The 14,441-nt window shown below is 44.8% G+C and overlaps 2 protein-coding genes across 6 annotated transcripts in view; one reads left to right on the forward strand and one right to left on the reverse strand.

Moving 5' to 3' along the window:
* gpr143 (G protein-coupled receptor 143) overlaps nucleotides 1-5,721 on the forward strand; it is a 36,229-nt gene extending 30,508 nt beyond the window's left edge. Inside the window, exon 9 of the mRNA XM_033022280.1 lies at nucleotides 3,845-5,721. Coding sequence (XP_032878171.1) covers nucleotides 3,845-3,939 — 95 coding nt within the window. The 3' untranslated portion in view covers nucleotides 3,940-5,721. The remainder of the gene's footprint in view (nucleotides 1-3,844) is intronic.
* A 997-nt stretch (nucleotides 5,722-6,718) lies between these two features.
* LOC116974125 (F-box-like/WD repeat-containing protein TBL1XR1) overlaps nucleotides 6,719-14,441 on the reverse strand; it is a 211,660-nt gene continuing 203,937 nt past the window's right edge. For all 5 annotated transcript variants that reach the window (XM_033022282.1, XM_033022284.1, XM_033022285.1 and 2 more), the window contains 3 exons: nucleotides 12,435-12,600; nucleotides 10,168-10,269; nucleotides 6,719-8,171 (listed from right to left, as the gene is read on the reverse strand). In XM_033022282.1, coding sequence (XP_032878173.1) covers nucleotides 8,145-8,171; nucleotides 10,168-10,269; nucleotides 12,435-12,600 — 295 coding nt within the window. In that variant the 3' untranslated portion in view covers nucleotides 6,719-8,144. The remainder of the gene's footprint in view (nucleotides 8,172-10,167; nucleotides 10,270-12,434; nucleotides 12,601-14,441) is intronic.

The following is a 14,441-nucleotide window of genomic DNA, read 5'->3' on the forward strand; positions in this document are numbered from 1 at the left end:
TTTGTCCTGCCTCTCCAGCTTTCTCCCCCACCCCCCCTACAATCAGTCTGAAGAGAGGTCCTCACCCGAAACGTCACCTATCCACGTTCTCCAGAGATACTGCCTGACCTACTGAGTTACTCTGTCGCTTTATGCCTTTCTTTAAAACCAGCATCTGCAATTCCTTGTTTCGACAATCTTCACGTGATTACCAGAAGATTGTCAATTGTTGTCAGCAGTTTGAGTAGTGTAACAGTCCTCCACAAATCGTAACCATTAGGCCCTTTCATCATTTATAATGGTCCATTGAATTCGGCAAGTTAATTTATGTCACAAGGAGATATGAAATCTTGCCTTCCACTTAATGGCTTAATTGAGCAGCAGATCAAAACTGCTGCATTCATTCAATTCATGACCTCTGCCACAGTTTTAAAACACTTTGCTGAAGGAAATAAAATAATGTGCTCACTACTTCTCCCTCTCAGCAGACAGACATGCTGTGCTTCAATGTTGAACCATCCATTGTTGAACTCTGATGTGACCGCAATCAGGATCATTGGTAATGTCATTAACGTTGGAGAGAGTTCCTGTATCGCCACAGTTATGCTGAGCGTTGCAATTAGGTCATTATTGAAGAGACGTAACGTTTAAAAAAGACTCTGTGTGTTCACCCTCTCTATTCCCATCTCCTCATTCTTTCTGCTGGGTCCCTGGATCGGACCATTGAATGGACACTGGGATGTGAGCCTTTATCAGTGATATTGATAACTGCTCGATTATCTTCTGCACTTGAACAACAAAGAGAAAGACACACAAACAGCATTTCCATGGCTTCCCATAAACCAAATCATTTCAATAGCCAGTTATAGATATCCCCAATGCCTGCCAAATCTTTGGGCAGAAATGGGGACTTTGTGGGATTTCAGGAGATTGTTTAACAAATTTGCAAACAAACAAGCAATTCAAGTTTGACTCTGATCTTTTATTCCCAACTCTCTTGTATATTTAGCAGAAAGAATTTGCCTGTTAATGAGCAATATTCCTGTTTGTTTCCGGACTTCTCAATGGAAGGTTAAAGTACGAGTCTGTATTTCATGACCCACAACAGGGCTAATTACAACGTAATAAATCTCCAAGATACACTATCCTTTCCAGTAGTCAGAACCTCTTGAGCTGTAACTTACATTCCCAATGAGGGTGATTAAGGCAATGGGTGCAATCTGTGCTCACAATTGGAGGTAATTGGTAAAGGAATTTTATTTGACTAATTCAGCCAGGCCCTTTGGCCCAACTCGTCCATGCTGACCAAAATGGCCCATCAAATTCCTTGTATGTTTACATACTTGGCTAATAAATTAATTACAATTACAATTAAACTAGTCCCATTTTGCTTGAGTTTGGACCATATCCCTATAAATCCTTCCTATCCATGCATGTGTCTAAATGTCTTTGAAATATTGTTATAGTACATGCCTGAACTGCCTCCTCTGGCAGCTCGTTCCATACACCCATCATTTTGTGTAAAGGTTGCCTCCCAGGTTCCTATTAAATCATTCCGCTCTCACCTTGAACCTATGCCGTCTGGTTTTTGATTCCCCTACTCTGGGTAAAAGACTCTGCACATTCACCTTGCCTATTCCTCTCATCATCTTGTACATCACCTCACAGGCTCCTGCACTCCAAGTAACAAAGTCCTAGCCTGCCCAACCTCTCTCTGTTATACAGGCTCTTGAATCCTGGCAAAATCCTTGTACATCTTCTCCGCATTCTTTCCAAATGAATGACATCCTTCCTACATCAGCGAGGCCAAAACCAAACACAATACTCCAAGTGCGGCTTTGTCTTGTACAGCTGTCCACGGACTTTGTCAATGAAACTGATGCGCTCCAATGCTGAGAACTATATTCTGCACTCTGTATCTTCCCCTCTGCTCTACATATTGTACTTGAGTTTGACTTGATTCTATTTATGTGTAGTATTATCTAATCTAATTTGATAGCATGCAAAGCAGAGCATTTCACTGTACCTCGATACACATAAGTAAGTAAGTTTATTGGCCAAGTATTCACATACAAGGAATTTCCCACAAGTAACAACATGACATACAGTGACAGTTACGAATGATTCAGAAAACACTAAACATTAATAATAAAACATTAATGATAAAACACCATTGATCAAGCATGTGAAGCAACAAAATACCATATCAAAGGGAGGCTACAGATTTTTGGCTGTTGAGTAGAGCAACTACTCGTGGATAAAAGCTGTTTTTATGTCTGGCTGCGGCAGCTTTGACAGTCCGGGGTCACCTTCCAGAGGGAAGTGATTCAAAGAGTTTGTGGCCAGGGTGAGAGGGGTCAGAGATGATCTTACCCGCTCGCTTCCTGGCCCTTGCAGTGTACAGTTCATCAATGGAGGGAAGGTTTCAGCCAATAACCTTCTCTGCTGATCGGACGATTCGCTGCAGCCTCCAGGTGTCGTGCTTGGTGGCCGAGCCAAACGTAGTTGTAACATATTGTTGCAACTTATACTCGATGCCTTTACTGAAAAGGGCATCCTGTGTATCTGTGACAGCACTTGCAGGCAATAATGCACTTGTATCCTCAGGTCTCTGTTCTACAGCCACCCGAGCATACCTTTCAGTATAAAAAATCCTCTGCCCCAAAATACACCACCTCTCACCTATCTGAATTAAACTCCATTTGCTATTCTTCAGCCCACGCCAGTTCTTCCAGCATTTGTTTTTGTTTTATTTCAGGATGTTTGCACTGTATGTTTGAATCAAGGCCTAACAATCATCTTTGGAACTTTTCTCAAGCATGGTTTCATAATAAAATAAATATAATCTACCTTGATAATTCTTAAGTCATTTTCAATGTTTCCTTTAATATTGTGTTGAATGGCTGGCATTGTGATCTTACTTGCAGCAGCATCACAGGGACATAGACAACACACTAAAACATAAATCATTAAAAAAATTACACACAAACCCTACAAGACAGTGAAAAGAAAAAAACTGCACACAAAAAAACAAGAACTTAGTGCAAACTCAATTAGAAAACGTTCATGGTAGTGCAAGGGTGGTCTGTAGTGTTCCATGGCTGAGGTAGGGTTAGGGTTGTGCAGGTCGGTTCAAGAATCTGATGGTTGCAGGAAAGTAATAATGTCCATGTAGCATTGCAAGAGGTCAGAACTATAAACACATATTTAATGCAAGCAGACAATGACTCCGCTCCGAGATGGTAACCTATTGTTTGAACCGAGTGCTGAACTAACTGCCCATCGAACAGGCAACTACTGAATGGGACTGAAGTGATGAATCGGTACTCACTCCCTCAATTAACTGAACCCAAGAAGCACTTGCTTTGCTCACAACAAAGTACCATGTACATGGTCCCAGAGCACGGACACAGGCCGTTCGGCCCAACTTGCCCATGCCGACCACGATGCCCTATCTACACTGGTCCCACCTGCCCGCTGTCCCTCATCCCTCTAAACCTTTCAATAGACAATAGACAATAGGTGCAGGAGAATGCCATTGTCCTATCCATGTATCTGTCCAAGTGTTTTAAATGTCCCTATTATTAGGCACAATGGATTATGTGGTATATGAACACAGGTGTGAATGCATTTCATTTACAACATACATACGTTGAACACACAGTCCAACAGTGAAATTAGATCCTGTTACACATACAATGTCACATGAAAATATGTTAAAATAAACCAACATAATGTGTGGAGCTAGAAACATTCTAATGGCACTCTGACCCGCTGAGTTACTCCAGCATTTTGTGTCTATCATCAGTGTGAACCAGCATCTGCAGCTCCGTCCTACACCCTCTCTCCTCGTTTTTTTTGCCAGGTTCTGAGACCAGTACATTTGAGCTCAACATGCCGAGGGGAGAGCGTGACTTCAGTGCTGACGGGGACTCAGTGGGAAGCGCCGAGAGGGCGTAACGTTGGTGAGAGGAGTCTCCACTCTGGGGGCACATCGCAGAGCTGGACTGGGCAAACTCAACACCACTGACTGCCAGCCACTGCTGAACTAGTCCATAGTCTGTTCAACAGCGACCCTTCTTCAGACGCAAGGGTCCTGACCCAAAAGGTCACCTGTCCCTATTCTCCAGAGATACTGCCTGACCCACTGAGTTACTCCAGCACTTGGTGCCTTTATTAAATCTGTTCAAAATGTTTGTTGGATGGAAAGAGTTTGGGGGCGAATGGATATCATTTCACAGCAATGTTGAGTTAGCTGAGGGAGTGCAAGTCATGCCTCACCACAGAACACAGAGTAAAACTAGCAACGCGTTTCACAGCCTAGTGATACATCTCAACTATTATTTATCAAATAATCTGTTCAAGTCTTTAATTCAATAATTTCCTCTCCTGGAGTAATTATATTTTAGCAAAAAACAGCCAGGAGTGTGAAATATATAATCTTAGTAGGATGGTATCAGCGATTCCTTTTGATCCCAAACACAATCTATTGGAATTAAACACAAATCTTTTTCAGTGAAAGGTGAATCATTCATGAATGTAGACATTTGCATGTGAAGTTAACAGTTCCATGTGGGACAAGCTGCCAGAGGCTACAGAAGCTACAGATATGGTTCACATCTGCTTGTTGGACACAAGAGGTTTTCTGTTAGTTTGCTGAGGAATCTCATGTCACATAATTTGTGATAAAAAAGATCTGGAGGTAAATTAATTGATGTGACAAGATTTTTGACAAATAATTCTCAGCACAAATGGTGGAGGGTGAGAGGAAGTGATTGGCAAAAGGCTCAGTGAGAATTCTGGGCGACTCCCACATATAGTGGATTCTACACGATGTATAACAAGTATTCACAGTGACTGGTCAAATTGGAGAGTAGCTACATTACCAAGTTCATGTAAATGGTGAACAGCGCACTTCCACACACACGATAAATCACCGTACATTTCCTTTCAGGTGACACTATTCAGTACAATTGACAACACATTTAATACTCACAGTAAATGTAATATCCGGATTTGACAAATTGCATGATATTGCAGAGGTGGGAACGGTCCTTTTGACTGCACGCTAACCATTTAGTTTAGTTTAGTCACGTGCACCGTGGCACAGTGAAAACCAGTAAATGCAACATATTGCAAATTCTATTTTACTCGCACAATGAAATAGTGAGATATTCAGCAATGTTTTAACTTATTTATTTGAATCTATATTTGTTATTCGTTATGCTTTCCTATCTTGCAACATATTTACATTTTACACTGTTCCAGTTAATGCATTGTAGATAGCTTACTTTCAAGATTGTTCCAGCAGTCTAGAGTGCAACATGTTTTGGGCAAAGCACAGAAGGGTGATCCATTTATTTTAGTGTTTCTGCACCATCTACTGAAGTTGAGACCTCATGATCATCTTTGCGATATCTCGATTCCATTGTCAATTCATAATGCAAACTCGAGCAGTTTTTGAGCTCATGCCAATCGGAGGGGGAAATGTTTTTGGAAGTGTATACATATATTGAAACCTACTTTGTACATGTAGGGAGTGATTGGTGCCTGGATTATTCATTGCAAACCACAGAAGGAAATCTACAAACCTGATTTTCCAACGAGGTGGAGAATATAATTCCACCGGCAACCACTCTGGAACAATGGAGCTGTCCAAGATTATTTGTACAGATAACTGAATTGTAAGACTTTCATTGTTCCGTTTCGCCACAAATGACAATAAAACATTCTTGAATGGAGGGTCAGGGGTGAGTCTACAATTTGTTGACATGTGCTGCTGTGGGAAGGATTATTACTTATCATCTCTTGATGTAAAATAGTGATATTTATCTACGAAAATAGGATCAAATGTGCAGCGTGTGTGGATCCATAAAGGTGGTAGTTACGTGACTGATTGCAAATGCGATCAGTCTGTCCACACGCGTGTTCACATGGAATGGGTGCTCTGGGTATGTCCACACGCTTGTCCACATGGAATGGGTGCTCTGGGTATGTCCACACGCTTGTCCACATGGAATGGGTGTTCTGGGTATGTCCACACGCGTGTCCACATGGAATGGATGTTCTGGACGTGCTGCTCTCCAGAGTTGATGTAAATGGATAATGCACAACAGGGGAGCATGTTCACACTCGCAGTGCAATCAGTCAGCAGTCAGGGAGAGTACACAGTGAATGATCCAAGTTGCAGAACGCATTAAACACCATGTGTAAGTACTTGTAACCTAGCATTGCAAAAGTACAAAGGAAGTGTGATAAATGAACAGATTGTGCAAGTAAATGTTCACCATGTCACTGTCCACGGTCATTGTGTGTCACACCAACATTTCTCGTTACAAGTGTCTGTGCACTCTCCAGCAGTGCTCACTAAACCACAGGTCAACTATGGGTCCCACCACCAGTGCCCAGGAACCACCGTCTGACCGCAGACACAGCCGAGACTCCATGGCATGTTTGCACATGGACACCCCACACCACATCTCAGCCGGGACTGTACACCGTCTGACCACAGACGCAGCTGGGACCCCACACCACGTTTCTGTCCTGCTCCGGACATGAGGGAGACCACTCGGCCCTGTGTATCCACTGTGTACAGTTACACTGATAATTGTATACCCTGTGTGTACGTTATGCTGATATTTGTGGCTTTGTTTGATTCGTCAGGTACTAATCACCAGAAACATACAAAGTAAACTGATAATAATTTAAAATTAGGAAAAATAAAAATCACAGATTCATATTTTCTAATATCAAAATATAGCAATTTATTCAAGACATTGAATATGATTTGATGATTTGTTTTTCTTTAATGAGCACGAGCACATCACACATTCTGGATTAGAAACATGAAGGTCACATGATCTCCTCGGACCTAAACTCCTGAGAGGCTGCAAGGAGAAGGAACAAAGTCTGACACAGACAATAAAAGCAACAGAAGCCAGAACACGGATCTCAGACAAATGAACTTTGCGTGTGACGAGGAACATATTCAAAAAACTCAGAGAACAAAACAAAGCAGACCCTTACATTAGACAAAGTGCACCTCACCCGACTCTAAACAGCATTTGTTAGCAATACTCGTTTTAAAAAAAGGAGCTAAAGCATGGCATGAGATTAAAGAATTGATGCTCTTGTACAGTGTTAAGATGCCTCATTCCTCGCATTTCTTTAACAAAGTGTCTGCTCGGTTTATGGTTTGCCGTTCTGGCTTTTAAGGTCTAATGTGTGATTAAAGGTAAAAACTACAAATATTTCTGCTTTTTTTCAAAAATACACTGGGGTTAGCCCCGTGAGTCCTCTTTCCCTGTATGAAGCTGGTGATGATTCACCTTCTCAAATGTAAAGCACTTTTTATATGCAGTTCTCTGAAGAAGTGCCTGTTCAATAGATCACCATTTGAAGCACAGTAATGTAAGCAAGTCTATCAGCAGTTCAGAAAAGCTTAACTTTTAAAACCCCACAGATTCCTCCCTGCAGCTTCTAGAAACAAAATCATTCACATCCAACCCTGGTAAAAGCTTCTTGTAGGAATCTACGTAATACTCCAGCATCCCTAAAACATTGTTTTAACAAAACAAAAATCCAGAAAATATAAAGTGTTGCTATTACAAAATTGTAGATTACTCCGCCGTGACTGCGCACAAAGTCATTCTTCCGTTTCAGCAGCACTGTAGTGTCCAAACCAGAATGAGGGAAGAGTACGGAGGAAGGGGAATGTATGGCACTCCCCTCCGTCACTTGCTTTTGCTGTCCCCCACACAACGTGCTGGGTTGTTTGTAGGTCACAGTATCTGCGGTTTGGCACAATGCTCTCAGTCACGAACATGCCCTGCCACTGCCCATCCTGGCACAGTCGTCTCCCCCTGTCACACTCCGGGGTGAAGCAGCCAGCGTGCGGCTGGGGCTCCGTCTGGGCGGGGGGGGGGGGGGGGGGGGGGGGGGGGGGGAGGTGGGGCGCGGAGGAAACTCACAGACAATAACATCATTTTCGTGGAAAGGCAACTAAAATAAAATCAACATTAAGTGGGCAGGGAGAGCTGGTTTGAACCATTTCATTGTAGGTCGGGTCCTTGTGGATGTGGAACTGACACACTGTGAGTGAGGGGCTGCTGCTGCCACAGGCTCACTGCTGGTCTAATCTTACACCCTGCTTCACGCCCGCTCGGCTATTTCCGGAGATCGAGCACACACACCTGGGGAAGAAAGGAGGACAAGAAATCAACAAACGCTCTTCCAGGGCAAGGAGAGAGGGGGAGGGGAATGCAAGATGAAATTACCGAAAATTAGATAATTCAATGCTCATATCGCTGGGTTGTAAACGACTCAAGCCAAATACGAGGTGCTGTTCCTCCAGTTTGCGTGTGGCCTCACTTGGGCAATGAAGGAGGCCCAGGTCAGAAAGGTCAGTATGGGAAGGGGAGTTGAAATGGTTGGCAACCGGGATATCCTGTAGGCCTAGGCAGACCAACCATACGTGTACAGTGTCTGTTTGGTCTCGCCTATGTACAGGAGCCGACATCGGGAACCCTCTCTCCTTGCCCTTTCCTCCATCCTAGTCGTTTTTACCAGTACCACAGTTCCCCATATAATTTCCCGATTGGAACAATGGACCTACCAGGCACCGCCCTGCCTGAGGTCATTTATGGTAGCCCAGATTGACCCTGGTCTTTCCTTGCCTCCAGCTCTTCACCTCCCACCCACCCACCTCCTACTTTCAGCCCATGAAAGGGTCCGGACACGAAACGTCACCCATCCGTTTTCTCCAGTGATGCTGCCTGACCCGCTGAGTTACTCCAGTGCCTTGTGTCTAACTCTGGGAGAATTCTCTCTATCCCATCAATCTGGCATGGCCCTACATCACTTGCCGGTTTTCCCTTGCCTCTGACCAGTTTGTGAGTTGCTGGTAGCTCACCAGGCAGAGGTGGGAAGTGTTTTATCAGTGTGTGAGAGAGTTGTCCTCAGGACTGAAGGCTACACTGCAACACATGGCTCTCACGGCATGCTTACCGTACACCATGGACTTACTTGACAGAAAGCTGTGTTAGAAATTTTATTTTTTAGATGGAGAAAAAACTGTAAAAATGGTGGAGGCAAATGTGCAAACATTTTGCATTAATCCAACGCAACAAATTGTATCAGACAAATTTTAGAATGAGGTTGGAGTTTAGTTCCAGAAGGAGCTGATTTACATTTGATGTGACAAGCATTCACTTCACATGGAGCTCATGGGGTCAGAATTTTTGATGGAATAGTTATGGCTAAATCTATGCATTTGTTTGCAGAGCGTAGTGGGAGTAGGAATCAGTAGGAATTAAATTACTTTTTTTTCATTTCAGTCACTAAAACCACTACAAGTGGTATTGTAACTATGTACTTTTCAGAGGTGATCTACACATTTTGTTTGTTACTTGTAGGCTTACATGTATGCAATTTTATATTAAAATGTAGCTTAGATCTGTTTGGTCCATTAACTCGCAGGCACTTTTTAAGCGCACATTTTGATTACCTTCCATTCTACCATAGAGATATAAAGTCTATAATAGACTTTATTTATATTTCTATGATTCTACAGACCTTGGCTGGGAACCTGGGGCTCACCAAAATTGTTCCCAATTGGGCCCCGCACCCTCCTAAGGCCGGCCCTGCATCTACGCCGGGAACAAACACAGAATAATCCGTGGCGGACAATGCCACTGATTCACGGGCCACTGTATATGGATCTTTCTAGCCTCTCCTGGACCCTCATCCTGGAGCATCAGAAACATCTCTCTGCCTCCGTCCTGTCACCAACTTTCAACGTTCAACAGCGCATTTATTGTCACGTGCAAACGTACGGTGAAATTATTTTCTTTGTGTTTGGTGCCATTTTCAAAGTCCACGCTCTAGTTGTTATGAGTGGTGTCTGATCTAGGCAAGCCCCAGGCTGCTGTGGTCCTCCAACCTTCGCCTTCCTTGGACGTGTGGATCGACCAGCGAATCGACATCCTCTCCCATCCACTTTTGTTGCCCGGGGGCACCTCACTGCACTCTATACAGTTGGATGAGGGGTCTGGGGACGGGATGTACAGTTGCATAGAGAATATATGTAAAATAGGCCTAGCCTGTGTAGAGGGTGCGCGCTGCACATCACCCAACTCTACCCAAAGAGCCGACAGTCAGAATAAAGACAGCACTGAAGTGGCTACTTACAGAACCATCTGATGCACTTGCTCCCACTTTGTCCCCAGACACATTCCAACACACTTCAAAGATGCCTCCAGTGCCTCGGTAGCTGTGCACTAAAGATCCTGTCTGTGAGAAGAAACATTGATTTCAATACACAGCAATATTTCTGTTTGCACCTTTTAAACAGATTCTCTTGTTTTGCTTGCTAAAACATTTGGATGCTTCACAAGCGATGCATTAAAGATTTGTTCACTCGTGGTGGAGGAGGAGGGTTTAGCAGGGGTCAACAAGGGCCAGGGTTACAGAAGAACCCAAGATTATGTATATTAATGCATGCACATGTGGCCAGAGTCCACCTGCGTGTTTAGAAAAAGTACGCGTCTTTGCACATGTGCGTGCTAAAGTATAGAAACATAGAAAATAGGTGCAGGAGTAGGCCATTCGCCCCTTTGAGCCTGCACCGCCATTCGATATGATCATGGCTGATCATCCAACTCAGTATCCCATCCCTGCCTTCTCTCCATACCCCCTGATCCCTTTAGCCACAAGGGCCACATCTAACTCTCTCGCCTCCAAGTATGGTCTCAGATTATTCCTGCAGGACTGCTGCCAAAGAGGATTAAATGATCCTTGTCCTGATGAGAGTTCTGTGGTGTACAGGATGCCCTTGAACTGGAGTTGCCATTGACATTTGTCGGAAGAGTGTATTATCCATCACAGTGCTGAATGTTGAAGGCCACAGACAGACAGCTGGGCACATGTGAAGGCTTCCCCCTCCCCCCATCATCATAGACTGGCTTGAATTTTTATTAACATATCACATACCTTGGCAACAACATAATCAAATAGCCTCTTTATGTAAAGCATCAGCCCTTGAGTTGCAGCATGCTAGCGTATCGAAGCTGCCTGTGGGCAGTGTGCTGTATTCCACATGTGCGTGTATGGGTGGGTGAGTGTGCCGTACCTGGGTATTCAACATGTGTAGGAAAGAACTGCAGATACTGGTTTAAACCGAAGATAGACACAAAAAGCTGGAGTAACTCAGCGGGACAGGCAGCATCTCTGGAGAGAAGGAAGGGGTGACGTTTCAGGGCAAGACCCTTCTTCAGACTGGTTAGGGATAAGGGAAACGAGAGATATAGACGGCGATGTGTAAAGATAAAGAACAATGAATGAAAGATATGCAAAATAGTATCGATGATAAAGGAAACAGGCAATTGTTAGCTGTTTCTAGGGTGAAAACGAGAAGCTGGTGCGAGAGGGAATGCCGGGGTTACCTGAAGTGAGAGAAATCAATATTCATACCACTGCCTAAGCTGCCCAAGCGAAATATGAGATGTATAAAAGTCCACATCTTGAACAACGGAAACAGTAGTTTTTGAATATCTTTCATTCATTGTTCTTTATCTCTCCACATCATCGTCTATATCTCCCTAACCAGTCTGAAGAAGGGTCTCGACCCGAAACGCCACCCATTCCTTCTCTCCAGAGATGCTGCCTGTCCCGCTGAGTTACCCCAGCTTTTTGTATTCCACATGTGGGTGGGAAGTGTGCCATACCTAGCTATTCCACATGTGTGTAGGTGTGCCGTACTGGGTATTCCACATGTGTGTAGGTGTTCCGTACCTGGTTATTCCACATGTGTGTAGGTGTGCCATACCTAGCTATTCCACATGTGTGTAGGTGTGCCGTACTGGGTATTCCACATGTGTGTAGGTGTTCCGTACCTGGTTATTCCACATGTGTGTAGGTGTGCCATACCTAGCTATTCCACATGTGTGTAGGTGTGCTATACTGGGTATTCCACATGTGTGTAGGTGTGTTATACTGGCTATTCCACATGTGTGTAGGTGTGCTATACTGGCTATTCCACATGTGTGTAGGTGTGTTATACTGGTTATTCCACATGTGTGTAGGTGTGTTATACTGGCTATTCCACATGTGTGTAGGTGTGCTATACTGGTTATTCCACATGTGTGTAGGTGTGTTATACTGGGTATTCCACATGTGTGTAGGTGTGTTATACTGGGTATTCCACATGTGTGTAGGTGTGTTATACTGGGTATTCCACATGTGTGTAGGTGTGTTATACTGGGTATTCCACATGTGTGTAGGTGTGTTATACTGGTTATTCCACATGTGTGTAGGTGTGTTATACTGGTTATTCCACATGTGTGTAGGTGTGCCATACCTGGGTATTCCACATGTGTGTAGGTGTGTTATACTGGGTATTCCACATGTGTGTAGGTGTGTTATACTGGCTATTCCACATGTGTGTAGGTGTGCCATACCTGGGTATTCCATATGTGGACACATTTGTCAAAAGAGCCACTGGCGAGGTATTTGCCGTCAGGACTGAAGGCGACGCTGTAGACCGGCTCCTGGTGCATGGTCAAGGTGTGGAGACAAACCCCTCGTTCCACGTCCCACAAGCGTACAGTTGAATCAAACGAAGCACTGTCAATGGCAAGTCATACGTGCGATTAGCATCCAAATCTGCCGTCTCTAGCCACAGATTACAGCCTCCAAGTGAGGCATTGAGGCTCAACGCCTGTAATCTTTCACTTCATGAATGGTTTTTCCAAAAGCATTTACTGTCAAATGATCTGGAAGGGCAATTTCCCGGGCAATGGAAGACAAATAATCCAAGCTTCCCAATGAGGTCTAAAGTGTAGATGCCTGATGGGAATGAGTAAGTCGAGATACAGGTACACAACCTTTTATCCGAAAGCCTTGGGACCAGACACTTCTCGGATTTCGGAATTTTTCGGAGTTCTGAATGGAAGATTTTTAGCGTAGATTAGGTAGTTAGCGCGGGCGGCTTGAAAAGTCTGGAGCGGCAGCCTCCTCCCCGGAGACCGGGGAATCATTGTAAATCATTGCTTAAATGTTAGTCAGTTAGTTTGGAGGGATTTTATGTGGTGGGGGGGGGTGAAGGGGGAAACTTTAATTCTTAGTCCCCTACCTGGTCGGAGAGGCGGGGAGCGGGCAATGCCTTACCAGGTCGCCGTGCAGTAAGCTCTGGAGCGCTGTGGCCGCCGACTCCCAACATCGCGGAGCTGGGGCTGCGGGCGTCCGGCCGCGGGCGGCGCCGGTTGTAGCTCCGACCCCGGCAACTCTACCCATGGCTGCGCGGCGCTCCAAATCCAGCGCCGCCCGCGGCCGGACGCCCGCAGCCCCAGCTCCGCGATGTTGGGAGTCGGCGGCCACAGCGCTCCGGAGCTTACTGCATGGCGACCCGGTAAGGCATTGCCCGCTCCCTGCCTCTCCGACCAGGTAGGGGACTAAGAATTAAAGTTTCCCCCTTCACCACCCCCCCCCACTTCACATAAAAGCCCTCCAAACTAACTGACTAACATTTAAGCAATGATTTACAGATGTTTAAGTGTCTCCCCGGTCTCCGGGGAGGAGGCAGCCGCTACAGTAGTACAGACCTGGGTTGACCGTGGGTCGTTTCGGGTCAAGTTTGGCGCCAAACGCGAGCTTTGGTGTGCAGACGACATCCTGGAAAAAATGTCCGGTTTTCGGAGCTTTTCGGTTTCCGGAACTCCGGATAAAAGGTTGTGCACCTGTACAATGACCGAGATCCCCACAATACAGATGACCCTCTTATATTCTGTACCGGATATCTGTAAACCCACCTAAATTAACCCGGATGAAAAGTACGGCTCTCAAAATAAACCTGGAAAATGCGATCAAATGAGATCATTTTGGTCATTGAATGCTTAGATGTGGGTTGATAGGTGAAGAAACATTGCTGCAATTCATTGAGGACAAGAGGGATATTGAGGGTGAAAGGTTGGTGGTGTCATTTCACCTCAGACCCGCCTCACAGCCAGAGCTTAAATATAGTTTTTAATTTTAGAGATGCAGCGTGGAAACGGGCTCTTTGGCCCAGTGAGTCCACACCGACGTACGACCACAACGCACACCAGTTCTGTCCTACACACGAGGGCCTATTTGCAGAACCCAATTAACCTACAAACCTGTACATCGTTGGAATGTGGGAGGAAACTGGAGAAAGCCCACGTGATCACGGGGAGAACGTGCAAATTCCGTACAGACAGCACCGGTAGTTGGGATTGAACCTCTGGGTTCTGGAGCTGTGAGGCAGCGACTCTACAGCTGTGCCACTGTGCCGCCCCTATGTAATGAACCATCAATCCAATCCACTGCTCATTACTGAAAATAGACTTTGTTTCATAAAATAAAGACTTGTTCCTGGTGTATCTGTGCTAACTTTTATCTTTGATATTTTTATATTTGTTTTAGGCTCACAAGGTTAATTCTTGGGATGG

Source organism: Amblyraja radiata, chromosome 6 (assembly GCF_010909765.2).
Source record: "Amblyraja radiata isolate CabotCenter1 chromosome 6, sAmbRad1.1.pri, whole genome shotgun sequence".
Classification (NCBI taxonomy): domain Eukaryota; kingdom Metazoa; phylum Chordata; class Chondrichthyes; order Rajiformes; family Rajidae; genus Amblyraja; species Amblyraja radiata.